General features: G+C 51.1%; 1 protein-coding gene and 1 long non-coding RNA gene across 2 annotated transcripts; one reads left to right on the top strand and one right to left on the bottom strand.

Moving 5' to 3' along the window:
• Positions 1-5,274: 5,274 nt before the first annotated feature.
• On the top strand, positions 5,275-19,691 carry LOC136018463 (uncharacterized). The gene is made up of 3 exons (XR_010614426.1): positions 5,275-5,344; positions 11,772-11,859; positions 19,575-19,691. It is a non-coding gene; the product is annotated as an uncharacterized LOC136018463 (long non-coding RNA).
• Positions 14,083-14,760, bottom strand: DNAJB8 (DnaJ heat shock protein family (Hsp40) member B8). Its single transcript, XM_065687038.1, has one exon. The coding sequence runs from the start codon at positions 14,758-14,760 to the stop codon at positions 14,083-14,085; it is 678 nt and encodes a 225-aa protein (XP_065543110.1).
• Positions 19,692-24,457: the final 4,766 nt, after the last annotated feature.

Below are 24,457 nucleotides of genomic sequence, written 5' to 3'. Positions count from 1 at the left end.
TTCTTGCTCCAAATAAGATGCTTTGTCCTGGATACGTTTTCTAACGTTGTCGCAGTGCCTATTGCAAAGTGACTCTGCTCTTAGCAGGACTGAGCTCCTTCAGGGTCCCCATCCCGCACTGTGCCAGCCCTGGGTACACTGCCCCTAAGCCCTGTTCCCTGTCAAGCCCTTCTCTGTGCAAACCCCCAGTGTGTGCAGCCCAGATGCAGCAGTGATGGTCACCCCCGGGCTGTGCATCTCCAGCCTCCCTTGTGAGTGTCCCTGCAATAGATGTCTTGTGCAGAAAGAGGATGAAACACAATTCAAGCTTCTAGGAGAAGCCCTGTTTATGTGGGGGTTTTGTTGGAGAAACAGCCCTTTCCGCGGTGAATTCAGAGTGACTTTTTGGGAAACAGGCTCTTTTGCTGTAAGCTGCCAGGAGCCAAAGGACTGCGCGGAGCCTTGTGTTGCCATCAGGGTTCAACAAGGTGAGTTCCCCCGAGAGGCAAAGATTGGTTTTCTTGTTTAATGCCTTCTCTTGTTTAAACTTGGGGATTTCAGTGGCCCATTTCTCTCTTCTTTCCTTTTCTTTTTTCCCGAATGTTTATCTTCACGTCTGAAATATTTGTGAGCTTTGCTTTCCTATCCCTGTAAAAGGGTATCTTTTAGATAAGTTCTTGTTTCTTTCATTTTCCATCTGTAATTGCAGGGACGTAAGAGAAAAAACATGCCTCGAGCAGTCATCTGACATGAAGTTATGGTAAATGTATTTGCTCGGCCTGCTCCCTCTTTACCTTGACTTTCCATTTTAATACCCTGGCATACACGTGCATATATATGTATAGGAATATGGCTGGCAACAGATAATATAGGCAGAGAATGTTGAGGGGTGGGAGCCAGTTTTAAACTCTATTTAATGTGGTTTTCTAAGTGTTTTGACCCCCAAAGTGGGCCTAACCAAGCACGTGACAGGTACATTCACTGAGAGCCAGATGAATTTAGATGTCATTTTTGAGATGACAAATGCTGCAACGAGTGATGCAAGCGACGAAAAATGAGTTGCAGAAAATTGATGTATCCAAACCATTGCAGCCTCTTTACTTGCTTCAAGTAAGTGAGAAAGCAAGATTAATGTAATAAGTAATTCAAGCCAAATGATTTGCCTAGTTGCTGAAGGAGCTAACAGGGTGTCTGGATTTGTGTGCTGGTTTGGTTATAGATAATAGTGCTGAGGAGCACATTGCAGAAAAGCTGGGGGTTTCAGAAGGAAGCACAAGCAATTCTCAGGGTGATGTATTCTGGGGCTGGAACTGGATGAGCTTTAAGGTCCCTTCCAACCCAAACCAGCTTGGGATTCTATGACATTTTTGTACCAGTGTTGCTGAACATCGGGGCTGATGCATTCAGACAAGGATGGTCAATACAGCGTGTCCAGCACGGCACTGGGGCTGCACGCCACACATGAATGCATCAGAAGAGCTTCTTGTGGTCCCCTGTGCTGCAATAAGCAAACTGCTCTTGTCCTTTTCCACCCTCAGAGGGGAGAGGGATGCAGAGCGTGCTTGGAGAGCTGCTGGCGCTGCCCCTGTGGGGATGGCCATGGGGCTGCTGGTGTTCTGCGTGCTCCAGCCTCACCACCTGTGCCGGTCGGGAAAGGCTTTCCCAGTCTAAGACCCAGCAGCTGGTGTCTGGAGGCTGCCGGGGAGCGAGCGTCTGATGTGTAATTTGAACTTGATTGCGAGGGCCTCCTAACCCTGCTGGAGCCGCTGCTGCCGCCCTGGAGCCAGCACCCTCACCCCTAGGTGACCGGGGTGCTTGTACAGCTCCAGCCTGGTCCAGGCACCCTCCAGCCTCCCACCCGCAGGAGCTGTGGGGCAGAGCTCACTCTTGGCACATTACCCTGATTTAAGTCCTCTCCTGGTGCTTTGCATCAAGCTACTTAAGCCCGTTTGTTCGGCAGCCGCAGAAACTCGACACTGATGAGGATGAGCAAGGGAACCTGTTGTTTCCAAGGGTGAAACTTGACAGCAAAAGCCTGATGTCTGATGCAGAGCCCTTTGGGAAAGCTGCTGGTATCTTAGGATGCTGCTGTTACGAATGGAGCCAACATGGGAACTCATTTTTGGATCTTGTCTTCCTTGCTTGGAAACATTTGGATCTGCAGTGCTTGATCAGAAAATCACAAGGAGAAACCTCCTTGCATGCTGTTCATGGGCTGGATGGGACCCTTCTTGGTCCAGGCATTCAACACAGTCATTTAGTTAGAAGAGAAGTGGTGCTAATAGGGAAGACAGGAAAATGAGTTTTGGTGTTGATCCCAACACCAAAATGCTGATGCACAAGCCAGATTCTAACCCCACTGAGGTTTCCATGGAGCTTGGATAAACCGTGTCCATCTTGGTCCCGTTTTATAGCATGGAAATCGGAGTGGTTTTGGAATATGCAGTTGGAAAACCAGGTGCAGCATTGATCCAAGTTCCATTTTATTCAACCAACCAGATCTCAGGGAGAGGGGGTCTATGGAAACGGGTTTGGCAGCAACAAGAAGAGGCCCAGTCAAACTTCCCCAGTACCAGCAAACTCCCCCGGCCTTCCACGCAGTTCAGAACCATCTCTCCAACCCAGGGACCCCCTTGGCTATGGGGTTTCTGTGTCACAAAGGCTGGCTCTGACAAACATTTTTAGAATCACCATCTGTCAGCTTTTCCTTCAGGGATCCCCATTTACAATAGCTTGTATCCCGGCCATGTGCAAATCCCACTGGGCTGAAACTTGGCCCTGCGCGAGGTTGGCCTGGATGCAATTAACAAACGCAAAATTTATTCAATTTAGTTTGGCCAAAAATATAAGATTCTTTTGTTTGCAGATGCTGAAGCGGAGCTGCCTTTCCAAACTTATCAAGGACAAGGGAACCACTGCGGAGAAAATGACAGCCAACCCCAAAGTCATCCTAGAATTCAAATCGAGCTGGAAACTTACGCACCAAGTAGTTTGTGAAGCTTAGAAATGGAGTCCGGTCCTCCTGACTGCTTTTCATTTTTGCTGCTGTTTCTGAGCCTCATTGTTCTTGCTGGGCTCTAGACAGAAACACTGAAACATCAGGAGAAGAAAACCGGCAGTTGTGGCATCTAGGGGGGCCCAGCAGGAAGTACCGCGAATCCCATGGGAATTCTTCAGTGCAATTCTTCAGTTGGAGAAATGACCCAAATCCCAGAGCTGGAGGTTAGGACTGTTGTGGCAGCATGGCTGAAATGCTTTGGTCTGGAGATCTGCCTGGAAACCTCGTAAGATGGGGCTGTCTCTTGATTGTCCACCCAGGCTCACCATTTTTTGGGTGCTGTCTGCCAGACTCAAGCATGATAAACCTCATGGTGCCTGATTTCTCTGTCTCGGAAAGCTGAGCGGCCGAGTCAGTCCTGCATCCGCATCTTTGTTCCGCAGTTCCCACAGAAGCACCAGACAGCGTAACCCATTCCCATTCTCCCCGCGGGAGATTTTAAAACAGAATTCCTGTCTTCAAGCACTTTGAACCCCTCTCTACTCCACTGACCCCTGGTCCAAAGAGGTTGCAATACTTCTGCTTGAGCTGTGGGATGAGGAGCTGAAGGACAGCTCTTCTGCACATACGCAGGAGCAAGCAGACCTGGGACCAGCAGCTAATGCAGCACAAGAAGGATTAAATACTTGCGTGTAAGTATCTCCAGTCAGTGGCAATGCTGGAGCATTTCATGAAGATGGTTTTTGTTAGTTAAAGGGAAGCTGCCCCGGCCACCTCCAGTGATGCAAACACCCAGGGGTGCTGGGGATGTTTGGCCAACCAGGCCTTCTCCATACCTCCCAAACCTCCCTGCTGCTGGGAGCAGATCCGGTGGGATAAACCCATCGGTGCCCCCGGCAGCAGCGGGGCCATTGCTGTTGCAGTAGTTAGTATGCTGGGGCTGTGCAGCTCCTCTGCCATCTTCATTCACCTTAGAAATGTGGAGTTTGAATGGTTTATCTCTGTTAATCACCAGCTCAAAAAGCTTTGTGCACCAAGGGCCGCAGATAATTAACTTCACTATACTGCTTGTCTTATCAGTATCAACCTCTTGTCCTCCTGTGAAATAGTTAAAACCATCAGCCCCTTTTTACTTTTCCATTTAACTCTAATGCTTTAACACTGATGTTCTAAATGGCCCTGCGATTCAGACTTACTAGACAAACCTTTCTTTCTGCATCTCTTATATTTTTTGATAATTGGCCATGTATGTTTCTAAGGGGCTCAACAGCTTTTCATGCCACTATACTAATAATTAAAGGTTTCTCAGAGCCTTTCAGATTTCTCTTTACCTTCTTTTCTTTGATAAGTATAATTTGCTCTTTAATTGGGGTGGGGGAAGAAACGTGGTAATAGCAATAAGCTGACTGCATAGGAAAAGGTTTTGTTTAACAAAATTCTCTAGTTTTAAACAAATCTTCACTGTTTCCTTATTTTTGTCCTTTCTCCTGCTGGAGCTCCCCTCCTTCCCACTGTGTAAAATGCAGTCCTCACTCGAGGACAGAGAGAGGCAGGAGCAGGAAGTGAGAGGTGGTGCAGGCAGGGTGGTGATGGGGGCTCTGTTTTTCATGATGCTGCTTCATTTAGCTCTTTGCTTTGCTAATGTCCCCATCCTCTTGGCTCTCCCAGTGGGTACCGTGGCCGTTGTCGCATGGTGCTGTCAATGGTGCATCCCTCACTTGGTGCTGTTGCAGTTTCAGCCTTTCGCATACACGTGCCAGGTTGTTTTCCAGGGTTCTTTTCCTCTGGAAGCTTTTTTAGTCCCATCCCTCTGCCATCTAACCCCATGTCCTACCCTCTGCGCTAGCAGGATGTGAATGTGGGTCTTCATGCATCTCATACGCTGTCCAGAAGCATTTCTCCATTCTGTGTGGTTTCATCCTCTGCCTCTCTCACAAGCCCTCCCTGCCATTCCAGAGAGCTTTCCCTCCATCTCACGCTTTCATCACTTGAGTTTCCCCCTTTTTCTTCTGCCCTCAGGTTCTCCAGTTCCCACATCAATGCCGTCTCTCTCCCGTCTTTAGGTCTGTTCATTCTCAGTTCATTTCTTCCATCTTCTCTCATAGGGACCCTGTTGTGGGGGTGACACAGCTGAGGCCTCTCCTTAGCCCAAAAGCTATCCCACATGGAGAACAGCCCCAGTAGCTCCCTGGAGGCACCATCCTGCATCTGCAGAGGATAATGAGGCTTTTGGATGACTTGCTGGACCTTCCCTCAGCTCCGGCCATGGGTGGGTTCCACTGTGCCACCAGAGGGAGGATGCTGGGAGTGGAAGAGCCCTGTTACTGCCATGGCCATGTCTGCTTCCCTGGATGCTGCCTGGCTCAGGTAAGGTGTTTTGGGGGTCCCGGAGGTGGTGGTAGTGGGAGAGGATGGGCTCTGGAGTACAGGAGCTCTGGTGCTGTGCCAGCCTGTCTGTCTCCATTCACACCGGTGAGGCTGTTTGAGCTCAGAGGACCCAATACCTTTGGTCTTCACTAAAGCTGCTCTGACAAATGTTACCCAGTAACTCCAATACTCATTTTTTAATTAATTAACTCCAACTGCCCGTCTCTCTCCATGTTTATATGTTCAACTGGTATTAATGCTCTTGTGGGACATACACTGGTGTACATTCCCAAATCCCGACTGCTGGAGCCATTGATGGGAGGCTCTTTAGCTTTTCTTCACCACAAAACACTTCTGCAGCTGAGCAGAGAAGGATGGAAGTGTGACCCCAGTGCCCGGAAAGGGTTGTACAGAGAATATCCAACACTGTTCTAAGGCCTGTGATTTTTACAGCACCTCTTGACGTGGGGAGGAAGTGGGAGCAAGGGGAAAGAGCTTCTACAGAGTTTTTGACTGTTGGATATGGGCAACATGGAGTTGTGCTCCTCCACTCAATTTGCAGTGACTCTTATCAGTGCTAGTATTGAACTCCAGAACGAGTTCATGCAGAAATCAGCCAGTTATTTTTTGAGTGAAGAATTCACACAACCTGTGATCTGTTCGAGGATTATTCTTCATCAGGGGAGGAGAAAGGAAAAGGCTTGTGGTACCTCTGCTGTGAATAATTCATCCCATCTTACTGCTGTGGGTGCTAGGTGACCCCTCTGCTTAGCTCCCACTAGGCTCGGGCAGGAGCATGGGATGCCTCCCACGTCTCTGTTAGCTGCTGGGGGTTAATAGGGGCACTCAACACACACAAGCAACACTCTAAGGAGGGTCAGGGGTCAGCCAGCACATTGTGACCTAAAATTGGACAGCTTTTACCCGTTTTATATTAGGTGACACCATTTCTTTCTGGCCGAGTGCCTTGCCCAGTGCCTGTGCATGGTGCTGCAGGAGCCCAGCCGGGCCCCTCTGAGCACTGGACACAGCAGTGACCCCCTGCACAGATGCACTCTTTGCCCTTATATTCCATATCCCAAACTGCTACCCAGTATCACAAGGGGAAATGAAAGCCAACGGTGGCTGTTGAACTACTGGCCCCTGCCCTCTGCTGCCTCAGGGCAGATTGGAGATGCTCAATTCCAGATAATTTGTATGTTAACCCACCAGGTCCTGGTGCTACGTCACAGCATTTCAACCCCTTCCAGCTCACCATGGTGCCCTGGCCACATCCGGGCTGCTGGAGCACCAGCATCCTGACCCTGCTCATCCCCGCGTGTCACCGTCTGTCCCATCCAGGGATTTATTTTGGGTAACTGGGATGCAAATAGCGGCAAGATCTCTTCCTGAGCTCCAACCAGCATCCCTGGGAGTTCTCACTGATGCTCCAGTTTTCTCCCCTTCCCCAGAGAGAAGGCTTTGAGGGCAATTCTCTTATCTCTGCTTGTTTTGGTTTGGTATCTCAGGCAGCAGAGTGTCTCGAGGTGTCTCTTCTCTTTCCTCCTTTCCAGTTGTCTGTTTCCCTCCATCACTTTGTCACCCTTGGCTGCTGGTTAGTCTCTCTGATTTCCTGCTCCTTCTCCCTGTGTCAGTCCATCCGTCATTTTCCCTCGGTAGCCCATGCTCCTTCCTCTCTCCCACTTCTTCTGTCTCTTGTTTCTCCCTCGTTTCTCTCTTTCGTTTTTCCCCCCTAGTGTCGGAACTTCTTTCTTTGATTCCCCCCCTCCACCTCCCACCCTTTATAGTGCTGTTATCTGTGATTTTGGCAAAGAGCACATTTATTGGGGAGGAATATCCCCATGGCAACGCAGCAGATGGTGACTTTTGATTAACTTGGCTTTTTTTTTTTTTTCCCCCGACTGCCAAATCACAATCCGTCTTTGAAATTAAATCAGGCTGTGATAGCATCAGTTGTTCTGGAGAGGGGACGAGAGAGAAACAAGACTGAAGTATTACAGTGGGAGCCAGGATGCAATGCAAATTGGTGTTTTTTAACCCCAGCAATAACCCCCCCGCCCCGTTCATTCGGGAGGAGCCACAGAGAGGGAATAATGTAATAACGAAATAAGGTTAAACAAGTGTTATCACCCCACACGGGCTCCTCGCTCTGACCACACTGGAGAGTGCCTGTAACACCGGTGTCACTCCTTGCCAAGTCACTTGGTGCTGCTGGGCCTCATTCTGCAGCTGCTGGAACACCATTGAGGGTTTTCCTCACGCCGTCAAGGGTAGTGGGAAGAAGCCAGGTTCTTCGCCGAGCAACCCAAGCAGTTATTGACAAGGGTGCAGTGTCCAAAGTGGGAAGGAAAGCATCAGCAAGCAGCAGGGGGAAGGAAAGCAAGCAGCTCCTGGAAGGCGTTGGTGGGAGGTGAGAGGAATTCAGGGTGAAGTGAGGAAGCGGAGGAGCTGGGAAGGGTGGATTGCATCACCCAGCCAAGATGCTGAGTGATCAAGGGCATGGGAAAGTGAGGAGCTGTCTGTAATGGCACCAGGGAGGTCTGAGCCTGGGGAAGGAAGGGCGCAAAGTTCTGCCAGCCATGGAGAGAGAGTTACAGGGCATAGCCCCATGGAAGATGGGAAAGCAGATACTGAAGTCAAACAGTAGAGAACTTTCTTGAATGCTTCAGAAGTGGGTGGTATTCAAGTCCCATGAGCTCCTTTGCCTGGTGCTTTTTGGAGGGTGACCAAAGGTGCATGCAATTGAGCGCTAATCATAGCCAAAGATAAAGGAGGGCTTGAAAATGAAAGCTGCAGAGAGGAGATGAATAAAGACCCAGCAATTTCATGGGGCTGACATGTCTCAGGCCAGCCTGCTGTCCCCAGTTACTGATGCTCCCCATGCAGGAGTTTAGAGGGAGGTTGTCTGGTCTCAGTGCTGGCTCCTTTGGATGCAGTGGGTTTAGCAGTTATGGCTAAAGGTAAATAAAGGGTCACATCCAGTTCTGGTGAGGTTGAGCTCGGATGGTGGAGTTTCATAATGTGCTGCAGCAGTTAATGCGCTTCCCCGTCTGAGGCTGTAGCATGTGTATCTTCTGGTGCTGTAGAAAGCAAGCACACAAGCACTCGGTGCTTCATATGGGCCTTCAGATACTCAAACTCTTATCACTAGTCCCTCTTCTGCCTTTGCAAAGAGGCTCTAACTTTCCACTGCATAGCCTGTGAAGGGATGTTTCTCCTGGAGGAGCTCTGATCTTAACGCAGGGTCCAAACCTGCACCCTTCTGCAAAATCTTGATGTTTGTGGCGTTGCCTTGTCCCTTATGTGAGGACAAACAGAGAAGCTCCCACTACACTTTCTGAGAAGCAGCCCATGTTCTCTTGCTCTCTAGGAGCCACCACCACATCTCTCCCACTGCTTTTCTTAGTCAAAGCAGCGCTCGTTCCCGCTGCGCTCCAGGGGACGCTGGGCCGTCTTAAGTTCTTCCAGGATGAGCTCTCTGTCCAACAGATAAAATTCTATTGCAGATGTTGTTGCTTCTGTTGGAGATCTCGGCTCAGGAGTGTTTTGTGTACGCTGCGTGCTATATCTGATGTGCTTTGAGGAGAAGATAAGGTTTGGGTGCAGGAGGTAAATCAGGTAAGGATGCCGCTGGAGCTTAATTACCAAGAGATGTCTCAGGGCCTGATTCTTCCCTGTGAGACAGGGGCGCAAAGGAGAGCTCCAGTCTGCAGGGCTGCATGTTGGTGGAAAGCATCAGAGAAGCATTTCATGAGCACAGGGGGATCTAAACCCCTGTTTGAATCTCTAGTCAAGGCGATCTAACCCATGGTTCGTTCTATGTAGATGGCAATCCTAGTTTAGATAGGAACTTGTATCTGCTTGATGCTGCTTCTCCCTGTTTCGGACAGATTGCCACTTGATTTCTTGCCCCAGCCACCTTGCCAGTGTCTGTCTGTCCCCAAATCTCTCCCTCCCTTGCTTGCATCTCCCCTTCCCCTGCACAAGTGCTTTGCAACCATGCTCATCTCTTCTCTCACATGCAACCCCTGGGCACTCGTGCATTCATCCAATGTGCCTTGCTGTGGGAGCCACACGTGGCTTGTGTGTGTGTTTGCCCTCTGGTACCATGGAGCTGGTAACCTCTAACAGGGGGTGGGAGCTGCCAGGGGATGAAATCCAGACGTGCCCTGTGGGCCGCCCCTGCGGCTCATCCCGCTGGCACAGCGAACGTGTCCCGAGCACCCGCAGGGCTGTGATCCAGCCCCAAGAGCTGCTCGGAGCAAACCGGCTGTGACACCGCGGCTCAGCGCTCGAGCCTCTCCGGCTCGGCACCGCATCGTTATAGATTGATGCCATGACACCAGCGCTCAAAATAGCACCAGGACAATTTGATTTCCTGCAGATCTCAGGATGGGGTCATAAAAACAGAGACTGTTCTGGAGAAATGGGATAGGGTGGAAATGTTTGTAGTGACATCACAGCCGCTTCCATGCCAATGGCCTCCTACTGCTACAAACATGTGATTGTGATTTTGCTGCACGCTCCATCAGAAAAGAGCCAGGCTGGCCGGGGAGGCAGAGAGAGGGAGGAGAAGGGACGGAAATATCCTGTTCTTGTATCCCAATTCAACATCCTACAATAGCCTCGCAGCCCAGGGTGCTGAGCGATCCATGGGTGCAGGAGTGGGACCATGGAGTTGAGGCTGCTGCCAGATCAGTGGAGCTCACGGCGTTGCAGCAGCCTAACTGAGGGCTTGGGTGAAGACCTTTGATTCTACAGTAGAGGATCGTGGTCTGCATTGGGGTCCTTTGTTGCAACGTTGGGTGGTCGCGTGCTCACTCTTCCTCACTGGTCCCATTTGGTTCTAACGTCACTTATCTTGGCACGAAAAACCTGCAGGCCTGAAATATGGCTGCAAAAGGCGCTGCATGGCTGCTGTCTTTCAGGGGATCTCATTATAGAGCAGAACAAATCTCAGCGTTGGAGTTTCACTCGCAAAGCAGAGAGAGCGGGGGGGATTTAAGTAGCTGGGGGTAGGGGAGGAAAGAAGGGAGAAAAGAGAGGGAAGAAATGGAGGGTCATAGAAAACAAAATTAGTTTGTGTCTGAGGACATTGCAGGAGGAAGCCTCATGTTGGTTACCCCACAGAAAGCACCGACGGCTGTAAAACCCATCTTTGGTAGCAAGAGCCTTCCCAAGAAACAGCCTACAGCCCTGGCTGCGTCCAGCACGTGTAACCTTGGGGAGCTGCAGAGGGCATGGGGAGTGAAGGGATCCAGCTAATGCACCCATCTATCAGATTAAGCTGTCAAAACCCAAGCCGCTTCCATCACTGTCCAAGGAGAGAGCCTCACTCCTTGCTTAATAGGATGGCAGCGCTGCTGTTGCCACTCCAGGGAGAGGGGCCACTGCCACCACACTGTGCAGCAGGCAGCAAGCTTAAAATCCTATTAGGCAGAGACTAACAGTTGCAAAAAGAAAGCAGGTATCCCCTGGTGGGGGTTTAAAGATGTTTAGACATAATTTGATTTTCCAAGCAGATGTCATTATTGTTAAACAGTTGCCCACTTGATATGTTCAAGTTGTTGGCTGTAATTGCCAAAATTAGCAGGTCTGGACAGAGCAAAGGTCAGTCGGTTAATATTGTGATTTAGTATTTTATGAAGTAATTCCAAATGGTTCTATGTATGGTTTTGGGTTTACAGCCTCAGCCCACATTAAAGTAGTTGTGGGGCCAGCTAATAAAATAGTGCCTCAGCCTCTCCATGCGCTTGCGTTTGGTGCTGCAGTCAAACAGGAGGCTTCAAACCGCCACCCAGTGTGATGTGTTCAAGCAGAGCTGGTGCTTGAAATGAGCCCATTGTGTCCAATGGTTGCTGGAAGGATGAGGAGCTGGTTTCCATCCGCAGTTGAGCAAAAGGCTCTGCCGCTGGTGCCTATGGTCCTCGTAGGTGGATAAACTGCACATGCAAGTGCACACAAGCACCTCCAGCCATAAACACACCTGGAAGACCAGGCGAGGTCCCCAGATACAGTCTTTTAGAGGGAAGATGCATTTCTGGAAGAGGAACAGAGAGCTGGAACTGGGTGAGGCAGAGGCTCCTGGGCTGTGCTGTGGCTGGACATCTGGTGCTGCCTCCTCTGGCACTGCAGCTGCCGAATGGCATGAGAAACGGCTTCAAAAACTCCTTGAAGGTGTTCCTGTCCCACTGGCAGGCTCAGTGTCACTCTGATCCCATGGCTGGGGATAGACAGGGCTTTCCTTCCAAGGCGAGGCTTGCCGGGGTCTGTTCATTTCTCCGTCAAAGACACAACTTGTTTCCGTGGTGGTTTGGGCACTCCTGGCACACTTCTTGCTCTTGCAGTGTGCGGTACTCTGCTGGCACAGTCTGACCTGCTCTCCTACCACCAGACCTTTATGGTTGTCCTGTTTCTTTAATCTCAGGAGGGGCAGCAAGATGTTTAGTGGCCTGCAGCGCACAGGGAGATGTGGAAGAGGATGTGCAGCTCCTCCTGGGCTGGACACTTACCAGGTGAGTTGGGTCCCTTCCCTATCCATGTTCCCATATTCCTAACAGCAGGGTTTGGTAGAGGCAGCTGCCAGAGCTGCCCCAGGAGCTCACTGCTGCTGCAGGCAGCAATGGGAATGCTCTGATGCAGGGATGGGAAAAGGAAGCACTTGCTCTTAGGTGTTGCCTTAGATACCCATACAAGAGAGGGAATCGCTGACCCAAGGCAGGACAGGTCCAAGATGTGTGTAAACCTGCATATCTTGATCTCAGCTCAGGAAATCTTGATGTGCAGGCATAAAAATATCCCTTTGGAGATGAGGCTGAAGCAAAGTTTTAGCCCTAGCAAGCTGGAAGGGTTGAGGCCCTGGGAATTCAGCTCTGGTCCAGATTTCAAAACATGTTGTTCTGATCAAAGACCATTTCAGTTTCCGATCCAGAATGTGCAGTTTGGGGGCTTTGTTGGTTTGTTACTGGTTTTTTACCTCGGACTTCCTCAAAGTAGCATAAGGTAAATTCAAGAAGCCACCTCCCATGAACATGGTGTCCACAGAGAGAGTATCAGGAGAAACATTTACTTGTGTTTCTGCTGATCAAAATGATTTTTCTGTACCAAGCCCCTTAAGTCTCTGTATCCTGAGTCCCACCCTCAGGACTGCTGATGGCTCCCGAGCTGTGGAGGAGCAGAGCACCTGGTTTGTCCCTGCTCCCATCAGTGGTGGCCTCCCCCTATGAATCCAGCTTGCACTCAGATGGCTACTTGCCTCCCAGTGCTGTGTCTTGTTCCTACTGGGAGAGGGATTCGCAGGGACTTCACAGCCCTGAGCATAACAAGTACAGGTTGGGACTGTTTTCCCACACTGGGCATGGCATCAGTTGCTAGGGAAGGTCCATTTTGCTTTTCAAAAGTAAAAATATTTTATTAAGGGGTGGCAGTGTTCTGGCTTACTCAACTTACTGCTTCATGTTTGGAGCCTTCAGTAGGATCACCACCTCCCAGTCTCCTTCAAAGCGCGGCAGTCTGTTATTCCCATTTTACAGCAGAGGAAACAGATGCAAAGACCTGCCCAAACGCAGGCAGCAATTGCAATCTGGATTGGAGTGGAAATGGCCCTGAAAGCTAGTTCCAGTCTCCAGGGAGACATCAGTGGGCAGGGCAAGCTGGGAAACTCAAGGGGATGTAGCGTGGGACCGAACATAAGAGGCGTGTTAGAGTTTAAACGCCTAAGGTGATCTGGCCAAGCACAAAACAAGGCTCAGCGGTTCATGTCAGCACAGGGGAGGGCGGAAACGTGGGGAGCGGGTTCTTAGCTCAGTGGAGGACGAAAGCAGCATGCTGGCAGGCTGTGCAAGAAATGCATTGTGAACTGGCTCTTGCAGCTGCGAGCGAGACAATGAGGATGGTAAAGCACCATCTAAGTCCCCGCATCCAGCTTTGCACAAAGAGGGAGCTAAACTCAGCCCCCTGGAATCTGTTCGCTCATGGTTTGAATTTAGCTCTTTTTTGTTCGAATGGCTCCAAGCAGAAAGGGACCAGAGGTTGTCCAAGAGCCAAATTCACCTTCTCCCTGCTCACTTTCAGCCCCCAAGCTACACAGTGCTTCCCTCAGGGTCTGCGGTCATAATTCGCAGGGCATTCCCAAGAAAGCCCCCGTTTTCTGCTCCCATGCGAAGAATGGTATTTTCTTCCTGCCTTTGATTCTTCCTACACCAGCCCCTCTCCTCCAGGCTTTATGTGTCCCACTGGACCTCCCCACCTTCTTGCCTGTGTACAGAAACTTCTTCAATGAGAATGCATCTTCTTATACACCGGAGGTAGGGTATTCGTCACTCAGCCTCAGAGCTGTGCTGAGGTTCCCACTACTCTTTATTCTCCCAGTTAGCGGTCTTCAAGATTGGCATTTCAAGGAGTGGGAACAAGACCTACAGCATGTCATATTGCTCTCTTACCTGTCCATCAACCACCCTGTCTCCTCTTGATATATCAATTTGGACTCTTGCAAACCAGCAAGGTTGCTTTCAGATAAACCTACTATAGCTATTTACTGAGCAAGCACTATCTATCGCCTTGCACAGGGTTAGTGGAGTCCCACTTCTTAGTTTAGCAGAACTCCAAGTCTGTTCCTGTGAAGTATTTGTTCCCAACCACCGAGAGGTCTGCACTGGTTGTGTTATTTATTTATGTGTCAGCATTTATTAATGCTACTTGTAGTAGATCGTAATGAGAGCGCAAACCACAGCTTGCAGCTAACGCCTGTGCGGGGTGCCATTACAATTTCTGATGGTCACAGACTTCAGCTTCCCATCTTCTTCCACTTCTATCCTCTCCTGCCCGTGCTCAGTGATTCTCCGGGTGGTGATCCTCTTGCCACTGATCACTTTAGTAGTGGTTAACACCGATCTGATATCATGTGGCCCAGCTCTGTCCTCAGCAAAGGTGGATTTGGGCTGCTTGCTGGGGCCGAATGAATTCCATTGCATAAATGACTCCATGAAATCAGAAAACAGGTTGGACCTTCTTCCTCTTCCATTTTTCATGTGCCAGTTTTCATCGTTGTATCTCAGGCTATCAAAGGCGTCCCAGAAATCATGCGCAAATGGATTCAGTCTTCCAAAGGCTTCGCTAAAGATATTGAGATCATGGAATTCACAAGGGGAACTAAAGAAGCCGTTATCACCCACTGTGGTACCTCTTGCTCTGTGGGGTCTGCTCTCCTTAACAGACTTGTCATAGAGCGATCGTTTCTGAGGGTCAGACAGAACCTCGTATGCCTCAGCGACAGCTTTGAATTTCTTTTCAGCTTCCTCCTTGTTGTTGGGATTCTTATCAGGATGCCATTTTAGTGCCAGTTTGTGGTAGGATTTCTTAACATCATCCTGCGAGGCACTTTTGTTCAGTCCCAGGACTTCATAGTAATCTGCCATTTCGAAGGAAACGAGGGGCTGTTTGGAAGATGCCTGGTACCTCTGGCCCAGGAAGGATGCAGAGACTGCTGGACACCCACTGTGCCTGTGCTCCTGAGGGGTGGGTAGATGCTCAGCTCATCCCTTGATGTCCTTTTGCACCAGGAGGCCACGCAGCGCAGCTTAACCAAGTCCTTCCTTTGTAAGGCTGCTGGTGGTGAATTGTGACCTCAGAGGGGGCTCAGTCAACCCTTGCTCTGTTGTACTCGTTCTAGGGTGGAGCTGGTTCCACTGGCCCGATGCTTTTAACATAGATCGTACGTGTGATGTTGTCGTTGCATGATGTAGCTGTGGTGCCGTGGATGTGACTCATGACTTGCTGCCGGTACCTGCGCAAAGGTGGGATTCTCAGATACCTGGTGTGGTTTCTTGAGCAGTGTAGGGAAGTGTGGTGTAGTGAAGGTATATTACCCCTATGGGGCACATCACCTTATGGCAGCAGCCTCTTTTCTACATGCCGTTTTGGATATCTGCCCCAAGGTGTATGCGTGTACAACAGGGATGTCTCATGAACTCCACAGACACAAGTTCAGCCTGAGGAGCTGAACTTTGATGATCCAGTCTAGGGTTATCCTGCATCTGTTTCTGTTCCCTGGATAGGCCATTCCTGTGGGAAATGCAATATCTTCACAGGGAATCATTGCATGAAGGAGGTCTCCAAGGAAGTGCCAGTAAGGAGGACTCATCTGTGTGTAACGTGGCATCGTAAACACCTACTAGCAGCAGCATGTGTTGCAGATCACTGCCCTCTTTTCTATGATCCCACACTTTGGGAAGAAGTCAAAAGCTGGCCAGACCAAAGAGCATATGTGCAGCGTATGAGCTGGCTGCTGTCCTAACATACATCGTATGTGTGGGGCCATGAAGCCAAGGGGTAGACATGTCATCCTGAGGAAAGCGATGTGACAAAGGCAGGAAGAAAGGTGATTGAGCTGACACGTGTTGGGTAAGGCCTTGTTTTGCTGTTTTTCTCACTGGCCAGTGAGGGGTCAGTAGTATGGAGGTACCTGTTGTATTCTGGTGGTAAAAGCTGCTGTAAGGCTGGGGCTGAAGCAAGTGCGAAGCAGCCAGGAGCTCACGGACCCATGGGCTGACCTTGCTGGGGAGATCTTGGGTTCTGCTTCCTTTTGCAGAGGAGCAGTTTTTTCCAGTGCTCCTGCACTGAGGGAGAGCCAAGGCTTCGTGGCTTGCTCGTTGTTTTGCTTGAAATCTTCACCAAGGGGATGCATTTAGTTGGGCTGGTGTCTCTATCGGATTGTCCATTGGATTTGAGGAGGGCAATGATGTGGTCCCTTTGCAGATGCTTGGCAGGAATTTCCAGAGCAATTGCTGTTCTCTACTCTCTGTTACCCAGAAGGGAAAATGAGACATCAGAAAAGCCTGGTGGAGGGTCTCAGGCCAGTTACCTACTGCAGGGAGTGGGGCTGTGTACGGAAGGAAGGAGGTGACTCTGCCTTCTGCTGTCTCTTTGCAAAGCATCTCCTCCGTACTTGCTTTGGGTGATGAGCCCATCTGGGACCAGCTGCCGCGCTGGATTGTCTGTCTTGGATTTAGTGCATCCTACCCATCTGAAAAGTGGGGACTGTCATTCCCGAACAGAGGACACTCACTGCCGCCTGTCTGCTGCCTGCAGCAGGGGTTGGAGATGAGCAGCCACTCAAGAGAGGCCACTGTTGTGAGCCCAAAGGTTTGCAAGGGAAAAAGAAAGGGTCAGGGAGAGGCAGGGAGAAAGGGAAAGGAGAGAGACGTGTCCACATCTAGTAACTAGGCCCAAACTAGCCTGGCAGCCCCATCCCTAGAAACCAAGGCTTTGAAATGAGAAATGTTTTTCGTATCTTAAATCTCAAGTACAAACAATAAAAACCAGCCCAGACTGTGTTCTTTGAAGAGAAAGTACAAGTGACCTGAACAGTGGTTATCAGCAGCGTCATTAAGATAAACCCTTAACATGATTTAAAGCATCCGAAACTGAAGGCAGCACTTTCAGATACTAACAGAATGGTCTGACATTGGGGATGAAAATCAATAGTAATCTGATGTCACTAAAAATACTCAAAAGTGTCCCATGGCTGATGGAGGTGAGATTAGTGTAAATATTTATATTCTAATCAGTGGCACGCGAGGGCTGGAGGCGGCCTCTCTGTCTATTTAATTAATGGAGTGGCTTTTTAAAAGGATCCTAATCATATGTGATTGTATCTGCTTATCAACATTTTTGCTAATTAGATGATATGGAGGCAGTCACTCTGCTAATTCCCTCATCCAAACAGCATATCCTGCACAGATAAAGTACAGTCTCTTTTTAATAAGAAACAATCATGAGACAGACTAACCTTAATGGTGCTTGTTATCCGAGCATCTTTGGGATTTTCTCTTCTACCCACCCCCTCCTTCACGTGCTGCTTCAGAATGCCAGATGGATGCAGATGCAGCAGTCCTTGTCCCCCTGGTCCCCTGCTCCAGGCACCGCCACATCCAGCCTGCTCTTCCCTCCCGGGCATGGGGTCTGCAAGGGCAGGAGTTGCCAGCCGGGTCAGGATGGGGAGTAAAACACAAGGCACCAAGCAGCAAAACATCCCAAGCTTTTGGTCACCCACCACAGGAGATCCCAAACTTGCAGCCCCAGTCCCTGACCTTGCTTTAGGCACCCCAGCGCGTCCTGGTCCAGAAAGGAGGGAGCGTCTCCGAGTTGTGAAAACTTTCTTCTACTATTGTTCGATTGGATATGAGGATGAATTTCTTCACTGAAAAGCATTGGAACAGGCTGCCCAGGGCAGTGTGGCGTCACCATCCCTGGAGGTATTTAACAGACCCATAGATGTTGTGCTTAGGAACATGGTTTAGTGGTAGACTTGTCAATGTTGGGTTTACGGTTGGGCTTGATCATCTCAAAAGTCTTTTCCAGCCAAATGTATTGTTATTGTTGTGTTGTTTTCTTCTATTTCAAAAGGGCCCAAGGGCACAGGGGTCCTGCATGAGTGGTTTCTCACCAGCCTCATTGATCCTGTGGCAAGGTCGAGGTCCTTTTACCTAAACCAACATAAGTCCAAGACATTTGTTCCAAGTCCTTCTCCTATCCAAACAAACACAAGTCGCGCTTCGCTCCACCAGTCAAGCTGTCATCGGGTGTCTCCCCACAGGCAGCCCCATCAGAGGGAACCCTGCACTCGCCCTGGAGCCGTGTTCCTGGGGAGCTCAGTCAGGAATGGGCACTGGGGCTGACCTCCTGCTGAGGGACAGCAGGGAGAGCCTGACTTCAGAGCAAGATTGAAGAACAGACAGAAAACTTGCCCCCAAGACTGCCTCCTCACCTCTCAGAATATAAGCGCAATGTCTTGATAAGGAGAACATGTCCTAAACAGGTAGAGCTGCCGCCCCAATAGCATCTGGGTGGACCAGAGAGGTGCCTGGTGTTTAGTTCTGGGAGGTCAGGAGTTTGCCTGCTGTTTTTGCAGCTGTGAATGTTGAGTCGAAAAGGCTTAAATGATGTGGATTCCCACCTCCATGGGCAGGAGGAGGGTCAGTGTGTCTCGTGCACTGATCCCAAGTGTTGGGCTCAGCATGGAGGGTGGCTGTGGGATGGATGGGAGATGGAGTGGCTCTGGGGAGCGCTGGCTGGGAGGCACTCCCAGAGGCTGGGAGGCAGAGCTGAAGGAGGAACCAGAGGGCTGGCTCTGTATCCAGCTTTTCTGAGCTTCTCGTTGGGGCTTGAGCCTAAATCAAGGTTCGGGCAAGAAGACAACCAGCTTGTGGGTGGTGGAGAGGGGCAGGAACCTCATGAAACCATTATTTTTTGAGGTATGAAGTCAACAAGGGGGCCTGGTCCCACTCAGTGGAGTCAGGGGTGGACCTGACATGTGTTTCATGTTAGATCATGACCCACGCCTAGGGCAAGGCTTTGCTCTGGTCATGGAAAGCCCAAACAGTGATGTAACTTGTGTCCACACACTGACCCCAGCAGAATTCAGAGGACTTTGGTTTCATTGCCTGGGTCATCTCCATGTGTCATCTGCACTGTCCTTGTCCAGGCATGGCTATGCTGAGGTTGTACTCAAACAAGGTTGGTAAGTCCTTGTACTACTTCCTGCTATTCCTCCTCTTTGGCATGGCCCCTGGCCCCCCTTCCCCTCCCCGCAGTGACCGCTCTCCCGGAGCTGTTTCCCATTCCCAGCTCCATGGCTGAGGGCTCCAACTTGAAAAAGAGGAGGGACTCGTGGGCCAAGGATTGCGTTGCGAGCCGTTGAGTCCTGGGGCTGAATGAGGCCCTGCTTATCAGCAGCATGTGCTTATCTGGAGCGCGCCGCCGGGTACCTGCTCCAGCCCCATCGTGAGCGAACACGTTTTACCACCCAGCTGCAGGGCGCCGAGCGCGGTCAGAGGGCTCAGCTGGGGCCGGGTAACGCGTGAAGCCGCAGCAACTTTATCACTTCACAACATCCATACATAGCCACAGCCTTGAGTCTTCGCAGGGGAAGAAAGGATGATGAGTTACTGTCCTGGGATTTTCTCTCTGTCTCCAGTCAGTGGGAAGCGGTATGTGGAGCATTCATTTAATAAACCAGAGGGGAAAAGCTGTAGATCAGCTTCTCATTATTTCAGTGCTGGCTCACGCCATCGCTTGGGTTTGTGCCTGACAGTTCAGTGTGTTATTTGAGGCCACTCAAGCATTCTGCAGAAATGATGCCACCCTATTCTGGAAGCATGGTGTTCATCCAAGCAGGGAGGGCCTCGCTGCAGTAGTAGGTTTATCAGTGCTAATTTCATCTCTGTTTTAGGTCTCAGTTAGCAAAGGAGATGCCCACTTCAGAGGCTGGTCCCTGTTGAGAGCCACTGCTCCAGCAGGAAACCTTCTGGAGATGGTTCTTCTAATGCGGACTTCTGAAGTAAAGCAATTCTAGGTGGGTAAAAATGCACCAGTGGGACTGGTTTGTGGTGAAAAGGGAAGTCCTAAGTGGTGCAAAACTCTAGTGAGGGTCCTGGTGGTGCGCACACAGACCTGAAGCCTCCTGCTGAAAAGCAGCAGCCCCTGTCTCTAGAAGGTAGGCAGGATCATAGGGCACCACTGTGTTTGTCCCCCACTATTTGCTACTTGTGTATCAAGGAAGGGGGCCTTGGGCAATCAAGGTGTCAAGTGGGGGACAGATGACTTTGCTGGGAGTGGGGAGCTGGAGAAGAGACCCCACACTGAAGCCATCAGGAAGCACGTTCTGGTCCTGCCTTTGGGCACCTTATACATGGGGCTGCTGGGAACAGTGACATTTCAACACTGGCTCAGCGAAGGTTTAGTCCGAGTTTATTGTGGAGATTAAAAGGCTGGAGAATATAAATTGTGAATGTGATGACTGAAGAGCTCATAAATTCAGCGTACAGCCCATTGCAGAGAGTTTGTGTGCTGCAGCCACGCTGCCCTGGCTCCTGTTGCTCCCGTTGCTCAAATCCACACTCCAAAGAGCCCTTCTGCCCTGCCCTTGCTCCCAAGGTGCTGTGTGTACATGTGTGTGCACAGGTACTTGGAAACACAGGTACAGCCCGGCCAGGGATGCTGTCCCATGCACACTGTGGGTCTGCAGATGTGAACTCCCTTGCCAGTGCTTCAGCCCAGAAACCAGTGGTAGTGATGGACTGGTATGTGCCCAAAGATGAAAGCACCTTTGGCATTATGTGCTTCTCCTCTTTTCCTAGGAAGATGGGGAGCTGGAAACCAGTCTGCTCCTAGGATTGGTCCAGCCCGTGCCAAAGACATAGCTTTTGGTCTAGGAGCCCTAACTGAAGCCAAGGTGGGGATGCAGCACCCAGTGCCAACCTGCTGTCCTGCTGGGAGCAGAGCTGACCCTGACCAGGGAGAGCTGGGCACAAATCCTGGAGCCACACCAGAAGATGCTCTGGGATGTCTTTGTCCCCAGTCAAGTGGACCGAGCCCTTTGCATGCAGTAAGTGTGATGGGGATGGGTTTGGTGGGTGGCTGCTGCAGTCCTGGTAACTCCATGCCTTTGTGTTGGGTATTGCTGGCATTTGCTCACTGTGCAGATCTTCTCTTACTGAATGAGCAACAGGACAGGAGGAGGTTGTGCTTTTAAAATCATTTTTAATGACAGTAAGAGCCACATTTCTGCTGTTCTACTTTTCAATCTGACTTGCTGTAAAGGTGGTCTTGATTCTCGGGTCTATTGGTGCCCAGTGGCCATGGTCCTGCCTGAGCAGCTTCAAGAGCACACTGCATATATTGCTGCATTTTCCTATCCTGGCTGAGGTCTGTCTGGCAGCGTTTGGGCCTGACGAGACCATCTTTGCTTGCTTCCCTCCCCCAGCCCCTCAAAAACTTAGCAAATCCACCCAGAACGTTTGCCATTCCTCAGCACCCCGTTTGTGTGACCCCCCATAACCACCCTTCCCCGGGACTCGGCTCCGAGCGAGGAGCAGAGATAACGTTTAACAGGCAAGAGCAGATGAAGAGGAGATAAAGGTGGAAGGGGGTGGAGGGAAGGGGGGAAGGAGGGCGGGAGGAGGAATGCAGAGGTATGTGGCTGCATGTTGTGCTGTGTTGGTGCATAAGCAGGCGTGCTTATCGATATCCAGATGCGAGCGCGTGTGCGGGGTAATATCTCCTGAAACAAAAGGTGCTCCTGGACTCAGGGAGCGCTGCTGGAGCCTCCCCATCAGACAGCTCCTGTTATCAGCCTGCAGCAGGCGTTCCCATCTCATCAGGGATCTGAGCCCCATCAACCGCACCCGGGACTTCCAGAGCCTCTCCCCCAGCCTCCAGCCTCCCTGAGGAGGGAGGGCAAGAGTGGACCAAAGGGGATGAGCATCCCCGGAGGTGGTACCTGGTGTGTCAGCCGCCAGGCTTCACACCTTTGTGGGGATGGGGGAGCTGGAGCTGCGGCCATGCTTTGGCAGGGACAGCAGCAGGGTGATGCTGAGGACCCACCATCCCTTGCCACGGGAGAGAGTCTGGCCAGAGCTGCCCCAAAGCGTCTGCTTTGTTCTGTGTGGAGCAGAGAGTCATAGGATCCCAGACTGGTTTGGGTTGAAATGGGCCTTCAAAGCTCATCCAGTTCCAACCCCCTGCAGTAAGCATGGACACCTTGCAGTGGACCAGGTTGCTCAAAGCCACTTCCAGCTTGTCCTTGAATGTCTCCTGGGATGGCCTTGTTCTCTTTGATTTTCCTCTGTGTTTTTAAGGAAGGCTCCAAGAACAAAACAATACCCTTATAAAACCTTTCTGCCCTGCTCCCTAGCACCAAAATGCGATGACCACTGATCTTAGGTGGCTCATAGCTGCAAATAGCTCTTGCACTAATTAATGTGACAGTGCCGCGGCTTCCTCCTTCTTCCCTAAAATCAATTAAGGAAACACACGTTTCCCCTTCTCCTCCCTCCCCTCCGTGCGCAGCAAGGCAGGGGACAGAGGGGCAGCAGGACTGGGCACCGCGTTCCCAGGGCTCCCGGGGGGCCGGGATGGGAAGCACAGGGAAAGGGGATTAACAAGGTGCGGGGAGAGACGCTGCTGCCTTCCCCACAACAGGAGCCGCGCTGCTCCCGGGGGATGCGCGGCGCTGGGAAAGCTTGATTGCCACCCGCAGCCACGCTGCGTCGCGCTCCTCCCTCCATCCCTTCATCCCTCCCTCCATCCCTCCATCCCTCCATCCCTCCCTCCATCCCTCCCTCCATCCCTCCATCCCGGCTCCCTGAAGACCCCGGGAATTGTCCTTCCCTTCCGGGGCCGCGCTGCCATGGTCCCGTCGGGCTCTCGGAGCATTCGTTATTTGCATGGCAAACGACGGGAGAGGCGGGTGGGAATGTGGGCGCCGTTCGCTTGCCAAGCGAGGGCAGAGGTGCGCGTTGCAGAGGAGCCGGAGAGGAAGCTGGGGAGGCGAATCCTGCGTTTTGCGGGAGGGATGGTAGGGATCAGAGTGGGGAATCATGGAATTTCTGAGGCTCCTGACCTTGGAGATTTAAAACCACAGACAGGGGATGAAGGCAGGAGCCGGGGGTTTATCAGCATCACACCGCTTCCCAAAACACCCAGCAAGAACAGGACCCCCCCCTCCCTCCCCCTTCTGTGCTTGTTCTTCTGGCTCCAGTTCCAGGTGGAAATGAGAGCCAGGTCTGGGGGGCATGGGTTGAGTGATGGCAGCAGGGCTCTGTGGGCATGCAGCAACCCCAAAACACCCTTCCTGGCGAGTGGGAGACCTCAGGACACAGTGCTGAGACACCGGGTACAACCTCCTGAGCATTATTTCTGTAAATGCCTCCATTTGGTCCGTATCATCTCCTCCGATCTCTATTGCAATGCCCTTCTATTAATAAATAACTTCATTCTCCATTACCCCATCTCCACCACTCACGTTGAGGTAACTGGGAATTTGGGTTTGGTTTTTATAGACATTAGAAATAGATTTTATCTTTATTAAGGGCCCTCTCCCCACCTCCCAACCTTTGCTCCATTGCACCAAGCCCGGCAGTGGCTGGAGCAGAGGAGGCAGGTCCCTGGGCTGAGCTCAGCACCAGGAGAAGAACCTCTCCCTGGCTTTGGCCAGGCCAGGAGGGGTTCAAAAGGGCCAGGTTCCTCCCTGTGCATCAGTGCCCTGTGAGTACATAGAATCACAGAACAGTGTGGGTTAGAAAGGACCTGAAGATCATCCAGTTCCAACCCCTCTGCCGTGGGCAGGGACACCTCACACTAAACCATGGCACCCAAGGCTTCATCCAACCTGGCCTTGAACACTGCCAGGGATGGAGCACTCACAACCTCCCTGGGCAACCCATTCCATCTCCATAGCACAGAGGGAAGCACTTGAGACAAGGAAGGAGAAACGTTGAATGAGGAATATTTAAGTCACTGAGTATCTGAACTATTCAGTTCTCAAGCATTGGTTTCTTTCCCTTGGTGGGGGCAGATGTGTGGCTGGGGAAATACCTCTAAGGAAGCCCCGCTGGGGGCAGCCCCGCTGCTCAGCACCACGCGGGTTTGGGGAAGATTTTCCTTTTTTAAACTGTGGCTTGCAAACATTCCCTGGAAAATAGTTGAGTTTGGAAGTGCCTCGGTTGGTCGTGATTGGGCCGGGGACTCACGGGGCGGCATTTCTCTGCCTGGCTTGGACGGCAGCACGGATTCTGGCAGGGAAATCAGCGCATGTAAATTAGACTTGTGGTTTCCATGAATCCTATCATATATGGATTGGAAGCTGATTTTTCCAAGAGTTATCGTGCCAGGAAAACTTGTGCTCTCGCATAGCCCCAGGCAGCGAGCACAAGTGACACAAACATGGTGAGGCTGCGCTCATTTACAACTGCGGCTGTTCAGAAACTATTCCTACAATTTGCCTTCCCTGCTGTTCCTCCCTCTCCCTCCCTTCCTCCTCCCTTCCCACTCTGGCGGGTTGAGGGGGGGGGATGCGGCTGGGATCCAGCCCCGATGCTGGGCCAGTGGGATGGGCGCAGGTACGGCTCCGGCTGGGTGGGGGCTGGATTCCTGCCCCGCAGCCCTGCGTTCCTCTGCCCTTATCTCCCTGCGCAAGGCAAAGCTATAAATGTTATTGGCCATGAAGTTATTCATCCCCTTCAAAGTTACGCATATGCAAAGCAGGCTCTGGGGCTGGAGTGGAGCCTTCCGCCAAGTGTGAGCGGTTAAAGGTGGTGTGTAAGTAAAAACCTC

This window comes from Lathamus discolor, chromosome 7 (genome assembly GCF_037157495.1).
Source record: "Lathamus discolor isolate bLatDis1 chromosome 7, bLatDis1.hap1, whole genome shotgun sequence".
NCBI lineage: Eukaryota > Metazoa > Chordata > Aves > Psittaciformes > Psittacidae > Lathamus > Lathamus discolor.
This window is presented reverse-complemented; position numbering and strand designations above follow the sequence as displayed.

What these genes read in the sequence shown, in the direction of transcription:
- DNAJB8 (XM_065687038.1), bottom strand. Translation starts at nt 14,760, where the DNA reads ATGGCAGATTACTATGAAGTCCTGGGACTGAACAAAAGTGCCTCGCAG.